The 15,240-nt window shown below is 43.4% G+C and overlaps 2 protein-coding genes across 2 annotated transcripts in view; both read left to right on the top strand.

The window, feature by feature from the left end:
- The window catches only part of DDAH1 (dimethylarginine dimethylaminohydrolase 1), a gene marked incomplete at its 5' end in the record, with an annotated part of 57,423 nt that extends 52,747 nt beyond the window's left edge, over nt 1-4,676 (top strand). Inside the window, one exon of the mRNA XM_083867595.1 lies at nt 123-4,676. Within this exon, the coding sequence (XP_083723721.1) occupies nt 123-239 (117 nt within the window). The 3' untranslated portion in view covers nt 240-4,676. The remainder of the gene's footprint in view (nt 1-122) is intronic.
- Nucleotides 4,677-8,517: 3,841 nt separating this feature from the next.
- Nucleotides 8,518-14,310, top strand: BCL10 (BCL10 immune signaling adaptor). Its single transcript, XM_083867188.1, has 3 exons — nt 8,518-8,627; nt 10,681-10,969; nt 12,003-14,310. The coding sequence occupies exons 1-3, from the start codon at nt 8,544-8,546 to the stop codon at nt 12,365-12,367; spliced, it is 738 nt and encodes a 245-aa protein (XP_083723314.1). The 5' UTR covers nt 8,518-8,543; the 3' UTR covers nt 12,368-14,310.
- The last annotated feature ends 930 nt before the right edge of the window (nt 14,311-15,240 follow it).

Raw genomic sequence — 15,240 nt, 5'->3', positions numbered from 1 at the left:
GATGGGATGGCTTGGCACCCGCTGACAAATCCGTGTCTGATCGTTCTGTAAATACTTAGAGGAAAGGGAGAATGGAGGTGTAAAGTGTAATGATTTTCTCTTATGTTTTCTTTCCTGAACAGGTATTTGAAAAGCTGAAGGACCACATGCTGATCCCAATAGCCAACACAGAACTGGAGAAAGTAGATGGATCACTCACCTGCTGCTCTGTGCTTATTAACAAAGCTTCAGAATTATGAGTTTACAGAGTCCCTCCCTTGTAACTGGCAATAATGTTACACACAAGGTAGACGAATCTGTATCCACACTTTTATTGTTTTTATTGACAATCTACTGTACCACTGTGCTACTAACCCTTGTTTACAAATTTTTTGCATTGTGAATTTTTATTATGTCCTTGCAGATGGTATTTAAGGTGGATGTAGGGTTTGTTGGAGCACATAAATCTGAAGTAAGTTAGTCCAATGGGCTAGCAGAAGACAATTATAATGGCTAACCCTTAGCTTTAGTGATTTAACATATCTGTGTGAAAATTTAATGAAACCCAGCTAATTCTTAATATTTCAAGCACCTCTGTTGTCTTTACACTGTTCTCTTCTGTCTTCTTTTCTCTTGCTTCCTTGCTCTACATTTTTTTTCCTTCCTCAGTCTTCTACTTTCAGTGGTGCAAAATATTAGGGGGACTGAAGAAAACTCAGTGGGCTCATGATCCAAGTACCTTTTGTGGTAGGGAAGCTTTCCATACACTAGCTGGAGCAGTGGGCAGTGGATTGTGCTCACTGTCCTGGCCACATCATGGTGCTGCTGCTGGGCAGAGTTGTGGCTGGAATCCATTTCAGACATCAGGTACCAGCTTTGGAAAAGCTTCCTCTGATGAGGGTGTTCATGGGCAATGGCTGCCTGGGAAACTTGAATGATAGAAGAAGAGAGTAGTGCAGCCATACAAGTTGTCTCCTGCAAATTCAGGTCCCAGTTTCCTGCTAAAACCATGACTTTCCATGTGGTGAGAGTGGGAGAGGAAAGGTCAGATCCTAGGAAGCCTCTGAACCACAAAAATTAAATGTAGAGATGCAAAAGAAATCTGAAGTATGGAGGAGTTAAATCTCTTTGTTTACATCTTAAAATTCGTTTCTCCTTTCTGTTTTCTCCTCTTTTGGAGGTCACTTACTAGCAAAATCCAAAAGAAAAGGGTGATAGAAGGAGTTGAAGGACAGCTATTCCTGGATTATGCCCATGAATAAGGGAAGCTATTTTTTCCTGGAAGATTGTCATTTTTTCTTGATCTGCCCTTGGGACAGTTTTCCTTGGAACAATAACCATCTTAAATTTTTTTTTTTAGTAGCATGAATATTCACTGTGGTATTCAGTTAAGGCAAATACAATTTTTGTAGCAAATTCCTCAACATGTTTACCCACTGAGTCATAGCCTTTTTTTTTCCACCACTGCAAAGTGAAGCATACACCATTGTATTCACATGCTTCTTGTTAAATCACTTGTAAACTAAGGATGGGAGCAATTCCCAAACAGAGGCAGTAGTGGGAACTCTCCAGAGACTGACAAATAGTCTAAACATGTTATCAGCTTCCTAGACATCTCTTCTATGTTTTTTGAACCACTTGTGGCATGTTGCTGAGGTACAGTAGGAAGTGAGTGAGGGGGCTTGGGCAACGTGGTGTGCTGGAAGGCAAACAGGATTAACCAAATGCCCACTGGGATATCCTTTGGAAACCTGCATGCTGCTTTGTGTGGTCATAAGGGAGGAAACACACGTGCTCATACTCGTAAGTTCTCTCTGGCATATCTCACACTGCATCTCAGTGGTAATGAGAGGAAAACTTGCTGGCAGCTACCAGAGTACACCTGATGCTTCATGGGTGCACTGTTTGCTGTGATGACACAAGATATCATGGAGAAGAGAGCAGTGATGAGAAAATATATTGTATGTGAAAGGAACGTGTCCCAGAGGAAGTTCTTCAGCCAGCCAAACAGCAACTTTGGGCGTTTTTTCTATTTATGACTCTTCTGTCCCAAAGGGTTATCCTAATGTTTCCCCTTTGTCTCCTCCATTCCTATGCACCATCATTTAAACCTGAGCCAGGTGATCAGGCTCTAAGGATATAAATGTTGCAGTGGGGAATCTTTTTCTGCCTTCCCTTGGTGCTTTTTAAATATTTGATAAAGTATCACGCATTTCAAAATAACTTGACATTAAACAGTGATTTTTGTGCCAAAAAGTGGCCCTGCAGTATTGAGCTGTGAGCACCTAAAGGCAAGCTGTACTCTGTTAAAAACCTGTGCAGCCATGGGAGCTGTCAAAGCTGAAACACCCCCCACCCCCATCCCAACCTGTCCATGTACCTCCTGGGGCCTGACCCCCATCCATGTCCTTCAGTCTCTCTTCCCTCCTCTTGCTAGGGAGCCAGAGCATCCAGCTACACTGGGAGTGTTAGGCTGTAGGATTTCTATTTTATTTATCATTAAATATTTCTGTAGTGTTCGTTTTGGTTTTTTTCTTCTACTCTCTCTCACCTCTCACCTGTCTCCTTCCTCAGCCTCTCATTTCCAGTTTGCTTATCAAGGCATGATGAGCACTTTTCTCTTTTAATCTCAAGTGATTTTGCCTTGTTGCCTCAGTTCTTACTTGAGTCTTTTTCACCTCTTCACTGTTCACTCCACAGTATCCCAAGCCATGATGGACTATACTAAACTCACTCCCTCCTTGAGTAGGTGCCAGCAGAGAGGGATAACTGAGGGGTCTGCTTTGGGTCTGAGCAACTTCTTTTGAGCTGGAAGAATGACAGTCAGCAGAAGCTGTAGATCCAGAGAGTAACAAGGGTGACTCCTTTTTTTAAGATTTCTCCAGAAAAAATAAAAACATTTCTAGTGATGCTGCTGTTACCCTGTGTCCTTGAGAGCCCTAGAATGGGCAACAATGAATTCCCCTGGCTCCCTAGAGGAGGGAGAGGAGGAGTTGGGATTTCAGAGCTGAGAAACAGCTGTGTAGATAGAGAGGTTGGGTTTTCGTCTCTTATCATTTAGATTTCCTTGGCTTCAGAGCTGCATTTTGCAAGAAAGCAAGGGAGCAGCTGAGGGACCTGAATTCCTTCAGTTGTTTTGTTCAAACTGTCTCACTTCAGGCACAAAATTTAGGTGCTCTATAACCACACCTGCTTTCTCTCCCTTGGCCTCAGTAGGAATCACAGCCTCTTAACGTAGATACTCTAAATTATGTCTTAGTCTGATGCCAAAAGTTACCTAAGTTGATTAGTGGGATCACCCTCACCTCACAGCTTCTCCTGTTAATCTTTATTCTGGCATTAGAGAGAAAAATATCATGAGCACTTCAGTTTATGTATTTGCAGTATGGTACTAAAAACTAAAATCATGCCAAATGCTTCTTGTTCTTGCCGTTTGCTGTTTATTTTTCTGTTGCCCAAACAAAGAGTTCAGTTGTGAGGACATTTCTGCAGTGACACACGTGCATCTAGTGCATGTCCTGTACGTTTTGTCACCAGAACATTTCTCAGATGCCTGATATAAATCATCATTCTTGATTAATATAAATAATAAAATAAAATCCCAAACCAAAAAAGGAGATGAGACACTGTACACTGATAGTTGCCTACATAAAACTCTTGATAACAACTGTCAGGCTGTATGACAGAGTGGACCAGTACAGAAGTTTTTGTGGTAATAGCTCGGCAAGGGGGCTTGAATTACTCATCAAAGGATTTTTCCTTTTAGCAATCAGTTTAGCTCAGTTGAAATGAAAGAGCCAGAATGTGCATTATAGATATTTCATGGATGTTATCTTTGCTGAGAGTTTAGGGAGATTGGTGATACGTGGATTTCTTTCTTCAATGGAATGTGAATACAGTGTCTCTCTCTGTAATGAAAATGTGAATGCATACTGTACCTTATGAGATAAACTTGAATTCTTCCATTTATGTATTTTTGTGTTTACCATGCTAATATTCAGTTTTCAATAGATGCCACTGTGTGAAGCTATGCTCTTGATTTTTTTGGTGATTTCCATGTGATAGGAATAGAGGTCATAGGCACCACTATGTCCAGTTTTGAAAACAAAAAGGCAGAATACAGAATGCTGTTCACAGCAAATTGGAAAATATGGGGGAAAATGAGCTTTTGATTTTGTTCAGCTTCATATATGTTTTATCAATGAAGTCAGAGCCAAATTAATAGAAAACATCAATATCCACATGGACCCATTTGAGGAAAATAATTTACTATTTAAGATTTTCTATTTTTGCTTTTATCAATAAGGAAGCTGAAAAGATAAGCCTGCTTAAAGAATGGTATTTGTTAAGTGATTGTGAACAAAGTATCAGTGGACCTCATGTATTTTCAGAGAAGTTTTAACTGGACGTGTGATGTAAATTGTATAGAGTTGTATGTGAATCGTGTTAGTCACTGTTTTACATTGTATTGTTCTGCAGTGCACAAATGTGACTACTGAGCACGGAAGCGTTACATTCATTAAACTTAATCTTGTTGCAGTATATAATTCCCCACTTTTTGTGCCAAAAACATCAGTACATTCCATAATCAGTTCTAATAGAAGTTTGCACTTTGATTTAATTTTTTTTTTGTGACTCTTGCAGTTTCAATACTATATATCTCCATCATGAAGGAATAAAGTGTCAGTTGTACCGTGCCCTGTGTACTTTGTGCTTCCTGTTTTGGAACTGAAAGTATATGTTTTTATTTTAATACTGTTTAATGCTGTCTTTTTATTTCCAAGCTTATTACATACCTAGAAGTAAAGCCAATTATAGACACTAGCACTAAACCCCTTAATTCTGTTAGGAGAAATCTTGACTTTTTAAAAACAAATTATATTTTAGACTCTACATTTAAGAATAAGGTGTAGAGAGGAGATACTGCCTGTGAGTGGTCATGATGAATTTTATTGCTGTCGAAGGTAACCAGATATTAGCATGCACAGTATGTTTCTCTGTAGTGCCTGTGTTTACTGTCACTTAAAAAAGGTGAAACTACGAAGCTTTAGTGGCATTGCCATTATGGTTAAATTATTTACACAGCTCTTGTGTCTTTTCTCCCCCACAATCTCAGGAGAGGTGACTGCACTCCAGACATTGTTTGAGGTAACATGACAGAGAATTGCATGTCTTGTATCTACAGACTCCCTGTTGTGTGCCACAAATAGTGCACATGGGGCAACTCTCTGCTTGCACCCTTGGGCTCTAATGCCAGTAGGTTACAACATTGGGATCCAGGAGCTGGGGAAACGTGCAGTTACTGCGGGCTCCTTGTCTCTGTGTGTGTGTCTGTGAGGGCTCGTGGGCCATCAGTGCCATCTCCTGGCAGGAGTCAGTCGTTCCAGCCTCAGTATTGTTCTTTCAGCTTCTTGAGAAACCCAAGATAATTTAACAGAGTAGGAATTCATTAATAAACTGTAGCAAAATAATTACATTACTTTAAAACTGTATTTTGCTAGTATAATAGGACTTGAACCAAACCATAAGCTATTATTCTCCTCATCAGAGAAGCAGGGGCAAAGGATCTAAATACAGCCTTTATATTGATTTTACAACACTGGTTAAAAGTATGATTTTTCTACTAATATGTTTAAATCAGTGCTGTGCCTAATGTGAATACATTGAGTGTGTAATTAATATTTAAAACTATTTCATTTACATGTGTACCCATGTCTACAGGAGAGAGTTGGCATCAATTTACTTGAATTTGTTTCTAAATGGCAATGATTAAAAATGAGAAAGTATAGACAAGCCACACCCACTTGCCACATTAAGAAGTTTCTTATAGAATATCAAACCCAAAAAAAGCAAAATCATAGTAATTTAACAAGGGGTGTTCTTTGCAAAACTTGGCTGTAGGATATTACTTCATCAAGTAGAGGCTTCTACACTTGAGTGTACAGATTCAGTCCCCACTCTAAGTACATGCTGCTTAAAAAACACCAGTCACTGTCTCCTGCATCATAAAGCCCAGACATTCTGATGCTCTCAACAACCTCATCCCCAAAGATTCATGGCCTGTAGGTTTATTGCTGTGATTTAGTAGCTAAACATGCCAGTGGTTGCTGCAGGTATCTGTTGAGTGTGGGAAGGGCCCTCGATTGTTCACTAAACAAAACTCCTTCCCTTCTCTCTGCCTGGGAGCTTTCCTCCTCCTCCCTAAGGAATGGTGGTGTGGAGTCCCACAGCTCTCACAGGGGCTGGGCTGTCCTGAGGACCCAGACCCCTGAGCAACGATCAGGAGGAGAATGGGATGGGAGCACATGAAACTTCCAGGGCGAGGCCCCTGCTCAGCACTAAGGACACACTGCCTGGAGAGGGCTTGATCAATGAGGGCAGAAGGGGAAGAAAACCTGGAGCCAGTCACAGCTCTGAAAAGCTGACCGACCTCTTAGAAAGTGTGACAGTGTTAAAACATCTTTTTTGCCTTTACACGAAATTTTGTAAAAACCTCTGGGTTGTAAACAGTTTTCAAATTTTATTTTAGAAATTTAGTATAGAAATATATGCTAGATGGACATTACATATGTGTACATACTCATGAAACAATGCAATGTCCAAAGTCTTCCCAGATGCCTTGAAGAAAATGACCCCTAACTCACTGTGCATTAAGGCTCACTTCTGAATATCAAGTGGCTGTTACTCTCCTGAAATGAGTTTCATGCAGAGAGTAGCCTTCTTCCTGCTGCCTGGACCATTAAATCCTGGAAGGGTGTTTTGGCATTAAGTCTGCTAAAATATATTCTCTTCTTGTATTCTCTAACCACATGCTCACTTCCTAACTGCTGAAGTTAAATCATTCCAGTTTTTCTCCTACACGGCTCAGGAATCAGCAGCCTAACCCTCCAGACATCACATGGCTTTGAACTGCACCTCTTGCTGAGCAAGGTTATTAACAAATATTCTAAATCCAGAATGCATGATAATGTTTTTATCAGCAGTGTATGGAGCCAGCAAAGTCCACAATATAATTAATCTTGAAGAGGAAAACTGAAAAGCATGTGATTTAATAAACAAGGGTGGGAGTCAGGGGCTGGGAAGATGCCTGGCTCTGCTTCAGAAGTGCCACAATCAGTTCTCTTGGAAGCATCAGAAAAGCTGAAAACTTTCCATGTAATTTGGGTTCATAGTACAAATTAGGGAAGATCAGCATAGCCACTTGAACTTGGAAAAAAAAAAATGGTCTGCCCTGCAGCCCTCTGAGCAGGAAAATGGGAGATAAATAGTTTATTTTGTAGAGATACACAGCTTTGAGAAATTCAAATGCACCAGAGCAAAGAAAGGCTTCCTGGGCTGGGAATAACACACAGGAGGCCATGGGCTGTGAGCAGAGGTGTGCCCCCAAATGAGCAGCAATCGGCTGCATGGCCGGAGGAGCCTGGAGGAGTTTTCCCTGGGCAGAGCTCAGAGCTGCCCTTCTCAGCAGCGGCAGGAACTGGGGCCGGCTGGGTGTTCCTGGCAGCCAGTTCGGGGACTGGCCCTGATTTTAACCCCCAGCTCTGCAGCCCTGTCACCAGGTGCCTTGTCCTTTACTTTTCAATTGTTCTGGGCAGGATCTTCGTGTTTATTTTAAGCTGGGACTGATAGCACTGTAAAATAGGTATTGTCACAATTAATATTCCAAGTACGATTGCATTAACAAAGCACGTCAATCAAAACCCTTGCAAAACTGTAAAACTACCAGAAAAACTGGCAGTTTTTCCTTCCTGACAGCAAACATTAGTGTTGATCGCTTCTACTTTATGTTCATCTGCTGAAACGAAAGTTTTCAGAGTGCATGAATAGCCGAGTTCCACCCGTGTCAGCTGCAAGAATACCGATTATTGAAGTTCCAGGGGCTCCCTTTTCCCGGCGGGGCAGCGGCTCCCTCTGGCGCTGCCTTGGAGCGCAGCCCTGTGCAGGGGAGGGGCTGGAACACGGTCAGTGCCCGAACCCCGCGGGCATCCTGGGGGCATCCTGCTGACACCCTGTGGGCACCCTGCGGGCACTCCGCGCCGCCCGGCACCGCCCAGGCCCCAGCGCCGCTGTCACGGCGTGCCGGGAGCTGCGGGCCCCCACACCGCTCCGCACGCTCGAGACCCTTTAGCGGAGGGGCTGCCCCACGTCCCCGGGAAGGGGCAGCTCCGGGGCAGCTCCAAGCCGTGTCCCGGCGGCACAGCGCTCCCCGCTGAGGGGCCGAGCCGGGCCGGGCCCAGCCAGACAGGCCGGGAGTGCCCCGGGCCCGCTCCCGCTCCCGGGGCCGCCGCCCGTGCGCATGCGCCACCGGGCGGGGCCGGGGCAGGGCGGAGCCCCGGTCCTGAGCGCCCATTGGCGGGCGGGCTGGGGGCGGGGCGTAGCGCAGACCCTGAGAGCCCATTTGGCGCACCGGGGGCGGGGCGGGGCTGAGCTGGGGCGAAGTCTCGGCCGGGGGCGGGGCGGAGCGCCGGTCCTGAGCGCCCATTGGCGGAGGCGGGCGGGGCGGGGCCCGGGCGGAAGCTCCGCCCCGCGCGGGTTTCCCCAGCGGCGCCGCGGAGGGTTCGGCCATGGAGGGCCCGCGGTCCTGGCCCAGCTCGGGGGGCGCGGGGCGGCCGCTGACGGAGGACGAGATGGCCGAGGTGAAGAAGGATGTAAGTGGCGGCGGGGCCGGGGGCCCAGTGCCCGGAGCGGGCGCGGAGCGGCAAGTGGGGCCCGTGCGCGGGCGGGGAGCGGAAGCGCTGCGGGAGCGGGCGGGGGACGCGGCGCGGGGGCGGCGGGAGGAGCGGGAGCGGCGCGTCCGGGGAGGCGGCGGGGATTTCAGCCCTGCTGTGGGGTGTGGGGCCATAACGGCTGGGGAGCACTTATCCCGGGCCCCCGAGTCCCGCTGTGCGGTGTGCCCCCGCCCCGCGTGGGCAGAGGGCACAGCTCCGGGGCCCGGCCCGCCCGGTGCCCGCGCCCGGGGGGCGGCACAGAGGGGGGACGGGCAACGTGGTGCCCAGAGCTCGGCTGGAAATGCGTGTGCTGCTCCTGGTGCCAGTTACATTCTTTCTTGGAAAGCGTGGATATCTTCGTTAAGTATACTTAGGTAGTTGTTATTGAGGCTTGTTGTTCTGTATTTTCCTTGGTATTCCCCTATACTTTTTCACTGATGTCGGGAATCTAAGGGAAGACTTCATCCTGATTCATTCTGGATTAATTTATCTCATCGTGAGGTTGGGGAGCAATGTGCTGACCAACCTCAACAAATGATTGCTTAATTAAAAAAAAAAAAAGTAAAATCACAGTTTATCATTTATTTATTTATTGCCACTCCATGGTTCTGTTTGTAATTTACAGTGTCTTATGTTTGACTCATTGGGGTTTTTTAGTGTTCTTTTAAAGTACAGTGAAGACTCCTTGCAGTTTGTTTCTTTCTAGCTTTATGCTTAAGTGATTTCCTTTAAATGCTTTGTCATAGTTCTGTGAGACATGTTTGTCAAGCTCGTACTTGTTTCTGTGGAACCATAGGCTAATACTGCAATACGTGGCATTGGGTATTTACACCAAAAAAGGGTAAAAGCTACCTGAGTCAGACAATGTAGGTATAACATGACGAGTATGTGAGTCTGGGTCAGTGTCTGAACCCACAGCTGCATCTCACAGAAGTGCACAGTTGTCACTTCAGCCCTTAACCTTACAGGTTCTCCCATAGTCCTTGGAAGAGGAAGGATGGAAACCTTAGGTAGAAACAAATAACATTCATTTTATCATCAAAATGCAGTCCCATAAATCTGACTTTAGAGCTTCTGCAGTCAGATTTTAAGATGTTGTGGCTTCACAATCAATATGCTGGTTCAGTGTAAATTCACTCTGCTCTCAGAGCTGTTCAGGTAACTTTGATGGGATCTCTGCAAGGCAGGGTGCTGTGTTAGCAGAAGCACTGTGTGTGACAGGGGACAGCACACCTCAGGAAGCTAAAACTGGCAAGGACATCTTGGTCTGGGCAAGCTTGTCTTGAGGAGTTACAAAGGTTGGATTTGTGCAGTTGAGAGCTGAGAAGGGTGAGGGTGAGCCATATAAAATCACTCGTACAATGGAGTAGGGTTGCAAAAGACAAAAAACAGCCACTAATGTTGTTGAGAGTATGTACATTTATAGATGAAAGTGGGTATCTTTTGGATGTCAGTAATTTGTTGAACTTGTCAATAGTGGGGTTTATTTACAGACCTTTTGAACTGTGAGTATATTCATGCTGTTGCTCTGAGACTGCTTTTGCTCAATGTACAGAAAACACCAATAACTGCAGTATTTTGGAGTTGTGCCTCAAGGATACAAACAGTATGTAAATGTGGCAGTCAGATGATCAGTGAAAATGGGTGTATCTGTAGACAAAGTGAGTAGGTGCCACTTGGTATAATTTCATTTTTACTTGACTGTTTTGAAATGTGCTGACCTCAGACCTTATGTAATCACGTTTTCTATAAGTAGGCCCCTTATTTCTTAACAAGCATTGGAACTCCTGAGTTCAGTCAGAGTTAATGAAAAAGATAATTAGGTAACACGGGTTTTTTAAAAATTTTTACACTGAGAAAAATCTCAACTAAGTAACACAGTGGCAGCCTTAAAAATTTTTTTGCTAACCTGTATCAAAATAATATGGGTTCCAATTACAGCCTTCTAAATAATTTGCAAGGTTGGCTAATACTAGTTTGTTTTGTTTTTCAGGCCTTAGAAAGGATGCGTCCTTACCTGTGTGATAAAATCATAGCCGAGAGACACTTTGATTACCTGCGCTCTAAGAAAATACTCACTAGGGAGGACACAGAAGAAATCTCTGCTCGATCTTCCAGCAGGAAGAAAACTGGGAAGTTACTGGACTACTTAGCAGAAAATCCAAAGGGACTAGATACTTTGGTTGAATCTATCAGACGAGAAAGAACACAAAACTTCCTGTTAGAAAAGATAACTGATGTAGTGTTGAAAGTCAAAAATGAAAAGCTTGAAGCCCTTAAAGGTAACACATTTTTAATAATGTTGTGTAAGGCATGGATTTTGAGTGTATGCAAAATTAAAATCTTCCTCTTGTATTTGCAACAACATGTTTGGAAATATCACCAGTTTGTGTTTAAGATCCTAGTGTATGTATCCTGGCTTTACCTTTTTACTACCTGAACACATCCATCATAAGTAACAAGTTGGAAAAAAAACCCTATTGTATTGTTAGGATGGATAAATCTGTCTTTGTGTTTTAGTTTTGCTTTTCACAAATGGGTGGTTGTCTTCCATCTTGCATTTCTCTTCAAGCTATTTGCTGCAGTGGCAGGATGCTCTGGCTTAGTTAAACTTTGTGCCTCAGCAGAAGATATGCTAACAAATGCAGCTTGAAGGGAGTTCCCCTTTATGCCTTCAATGCCACAGCTTAAAAGCAGGCACTGTAAATACATGTGCATGTTTTTTCATACAGGCTTAGAGGTTTTGTTGACACCCAAACTTTGCAGTGACTATGTGTACTCATATTTTAAGGCAGAGGAAGAAAGTATAGGCTTTCTACACCAAAAGCATTACTTCCCCTTCTGCACCCATCAAAAGGCAAATAAAAAAGGAAGAAGTACATTTTAACTGTAGAGATGAAGGGGCCTGAGGTTTTCTCTGGCTTCAGGTAAAATAGCCTTCAAACGCTGTCCACTTCTGCTGGAGCAGAGCCGTCAGGTGAAGGTCATAAAAGTTTGAAGAACACACTGAGAAAAATCTAAAAAAAGTTGGGCCAGAGGGCTCAAGTGACTTTTTAAAATGAACTTTGAGTTATGGTGCATCTTTGTCAAGTATTATCTGGTACCGAGTACAGAGAGACCATTCACATCAGCCTAGATAACCTGTGTTTGTTCTTTAATTTGTCAGGAATTCTGGATGTCACAGGTGAGGTGAAGGGTTAGTCTGTTAAAAATATGGACAATTGATTTTTGACAGTCATATTGATGTTAAATCAGAGCACAGTTTTAAGATGTCCTCATACTGTAATCAAATTCAGTATCTGTTTTTTGTCTTAGGTTTAAGCTGCAGTACCTGTATGACCTCACTATATGGAGGAACAAATAATCTCTCTAGGTCATTTTCTGATGAATCAAATTTTTTGGATAAAACAAAAGACAAAGAATCTACCCAGATACATCACCCAGAAGAGGATTATAGCACCGCTGCGTTTGTGTCCGCTGTCTCTCTCCATTCAATGAATTTACCAATTGCAGAGATGGGAAACTCACAGTGCAGTGTTTTCTCAGCCACCCTCCCAGGGCCTGGAGACCCTGGTGCACCCCCGCTGCCCCCAGAGCTCCAAGACCAGCAAGAGCCATGTACTAGCTCAAGTGACAATTGCTTTTTGCCTTTAAGATCACGTTCTGTTCAACCACAGTGAACGCCATGACTTTCATCCCTTCATCCGAATGGTACTGAAACCTTGTGTGAAGTCTCAGAAAGGCTAAAACATGTTTTTGAACTGTTAGAAAAATTGGAGGAAATCATCTATGCAATTTCTGGTTTAATTTTGTAATTGTGTGATGCCGGAGCTGCTTGGCTTTGTGTTTGTTTTGTTCTTCAGGGAGCTTTTTTCAAAAGATTGTGGTGTTACGCCAGCAAATGTTTGTTTTTTAAACCAATGTGTATAAGAGTTCACATTTAGTTGCAGATACTTTAGCTGGAATTATAGAACAAATGGGGTTTTTCTCTCTACAGAAACTAACAAATCATCTTTTCTTAATGTTTCTGTGTTGGGTGAACTTGAAAAGAGGGTTAGGAAAAGTACTGAGTATGGAAAAAAAACGTGAACTGAAAGCTTAAGCTTACTTACCAAAAAGCTTAAACTCAGTTATCAAGTGAAATGTTTCTCACTAGGATAAAGTTTGCTCTCCGTGTGTGTGTGCTGCTCCATTTGCAAAAAAACCTCACAAATCTGGCCAAATCCATGCTTGTTTAGCAAGGAGTCTCTCCTTGTGTGAACTTTGTCCTCCTGGGAAATCAAAAGGCATCAGTGTCACAAATACACTTCTGCAGGCTTGGCATACTCTGCTTGTGTATTAGTTAAAGATTCCTGATTTGAGATGCACTTTAAATACAAATTCTCTTTAGTAGTAGAAAAGGAATGTAAACTGCTCTAATGGCATCATGAGGGCTGTAAGAAAACATTATTATAGGATGCTATTAAGGAACAAAGCTTGTATGCTTTGTCCCACTAGGGAAGTGGAGGCGAAGTTGTGTGACAAGAAAGTATCAATACCTGAAGAGCTCTTGGAAATATGGTACTTCAAATACCTCCTCTTCAAAGCAGACAGACAGGTTTACATTTCAAATTGTTTAGAGTCAAATGCATTTTAAACTGTTTCAGCATGGGAAGGTTCTCATTTCTTGCCACCATGTAACATACTGTATTCCTCTCGTACTCGAATTCTAGCCTACCTTTTGTGCAGGTGCCTATAATCATTTCAAAATGACCTGGTGGGTTCTTAATTTGACATGTGTACAGTTGTGTTCTGCAGTACTACACTTTAAAGTGATGGGATGTTTTTAGTATATTGAAGGGTAGGTTTGTATTTAAGGCCCTGAATTATTTTGGCTCTCATACTGTGTATAGCCCTGTAATGCCATTCCAATGCACACACGGGTAATATTACTAAACTGTTCTCCTTTTGTGGAGACAGGCCACCTGCAGGACCTCAGTACAATCTCTATTAATTGTTTTTCATTATTATTCTGGTCTTGGAAGTAGATTAAAATAAAATGCAATGTTCAACTACATTCCATCCTGAGTATATGAACATTTTACATGTGAGAAAGATGTGTTTATAAAAATCCTTGCTTTTCTTGTCTACATCTACAATCATAGACTGTCTGGACAGTGAAAGTGCTTTTCAGTGAAACTGCTTCGATTAGATGGCACTCTGGAAATTAAATGCCTAGATATGCAAGCCAAACTTTGCTCTTTAACATGAAATTAAGGATAGGGTGAACTTGTAGTTGCACATACTTGGGATGTCTAAAAAGTGATTTGTCTAAATGCCCACTGTAACCACTTAAAGAGCTGTGCTTAGGCTTGAGTCCCTTCCTGGGTTCTTGTAAAGAGAAGAGAGTGAGCACAGTTGGCCTTAACAGAGAAGATGCATCAGCTCAGGGTGGAGGCTGCCCTGCTGCTCCCCATCCTGCCCCGTGCAGTGTGCAGCCTGCAGGGAGCCACTTCTGCAGGGACCACTCCAGTGGAGCCTACAAACCTGAGACCTTCAATGAATGTATTATCTTAACAAATGTTTATAATGTGCATTTTTAAAACATATTTTTATCAAAACTTCTGGAATAAATTCTTTTGTATAATTGCCTGTTTTTCTGTCTGTCTCTCTCATTTTTAAAATGTACAGGTTGCAAGAGCAGTTCATGCCGTTACCTTGATGTGTGGTTTTGGTTTTGTGTGTGCGGGAGGCTTTTGTTCTCCTTGTCTTTTTAGAGAGGTTTGTCTTGGGTGGAAAGACTGACTTAATGTGAAACGCCTGTGCTGGTAGGACTGCACTCAAGAGCAAAGAGCAGTCTGTAAGGAAAATATGCATGTGAAAGCAAGAGCTCTGCTGCTTAAGTAGTCTCTGCAGTTCGTGACTACTATTACTAACCTGATTCTTGCTTTTTTTCAAATGACTCTATTGCTCAACTTCCTACGGATGTGTGGAGGGTTGCTTCCAGCCACGCATATCTTGATTTCATTCTTAAATTAAGATTTTTATTTTTATTAATAGCGGGGGAGAAACAAAAACTTTGAGTGCTGAGAAGCATGACTCAAAAAAGGATTTGCAAATGCTGCAGGCACTGTGGTGTCTCAGTTCAGTGCTTATTTTCATTGTAGTTTGTGTATAGGGCTAACTTCAAAATAATGATAATTTTTTTTGAGAGATCAGCTGGATATGGTTTAGTATCTTTAGAGTAAAGGAAGTGATCATAGTATGATTAAAACCCCTTCCTCGGATCTTATCTGGTAGTATAAGTAATCTGAACATAGAATGAATAAAATATGCTGAGTTGGAAGGGACTCACGGAGACCCCCGAGTCCAGTTCCCAGCCCTGCCCAGGACAGCCCCGGCAGTCACCCCCTGTGCCAGAGCCTTGTCCAAACCCATCCTGAGCCGTGTCAGGCGGTGCTGTGCCCGCTGCCCTCGGGAGCTGCTCCAGGGCCCAGACACCCCCTGGGGGCAGAGGCCTCTGATACCCAACCTCAGCCTCCCCAGCTTCATCCCGTCTGAACAGCACCACTGT

This window comes from Zosterops lateralis (assembly GCF_965231275.1).
Source record: "Zosterops lateralis genome assembly, chromosome: 9".
In the NCBI taxonomy this organism is placed as follows: domain Eukaryota; kingdom Metazoa; phylum Chordata; class Aves; order Passeriformes; family Zosteropidae; genus Zosterops; species Zosterops lateralis.
This window is presented reverse-complemented; position numbering and strand designations above follow the sequence as displayed.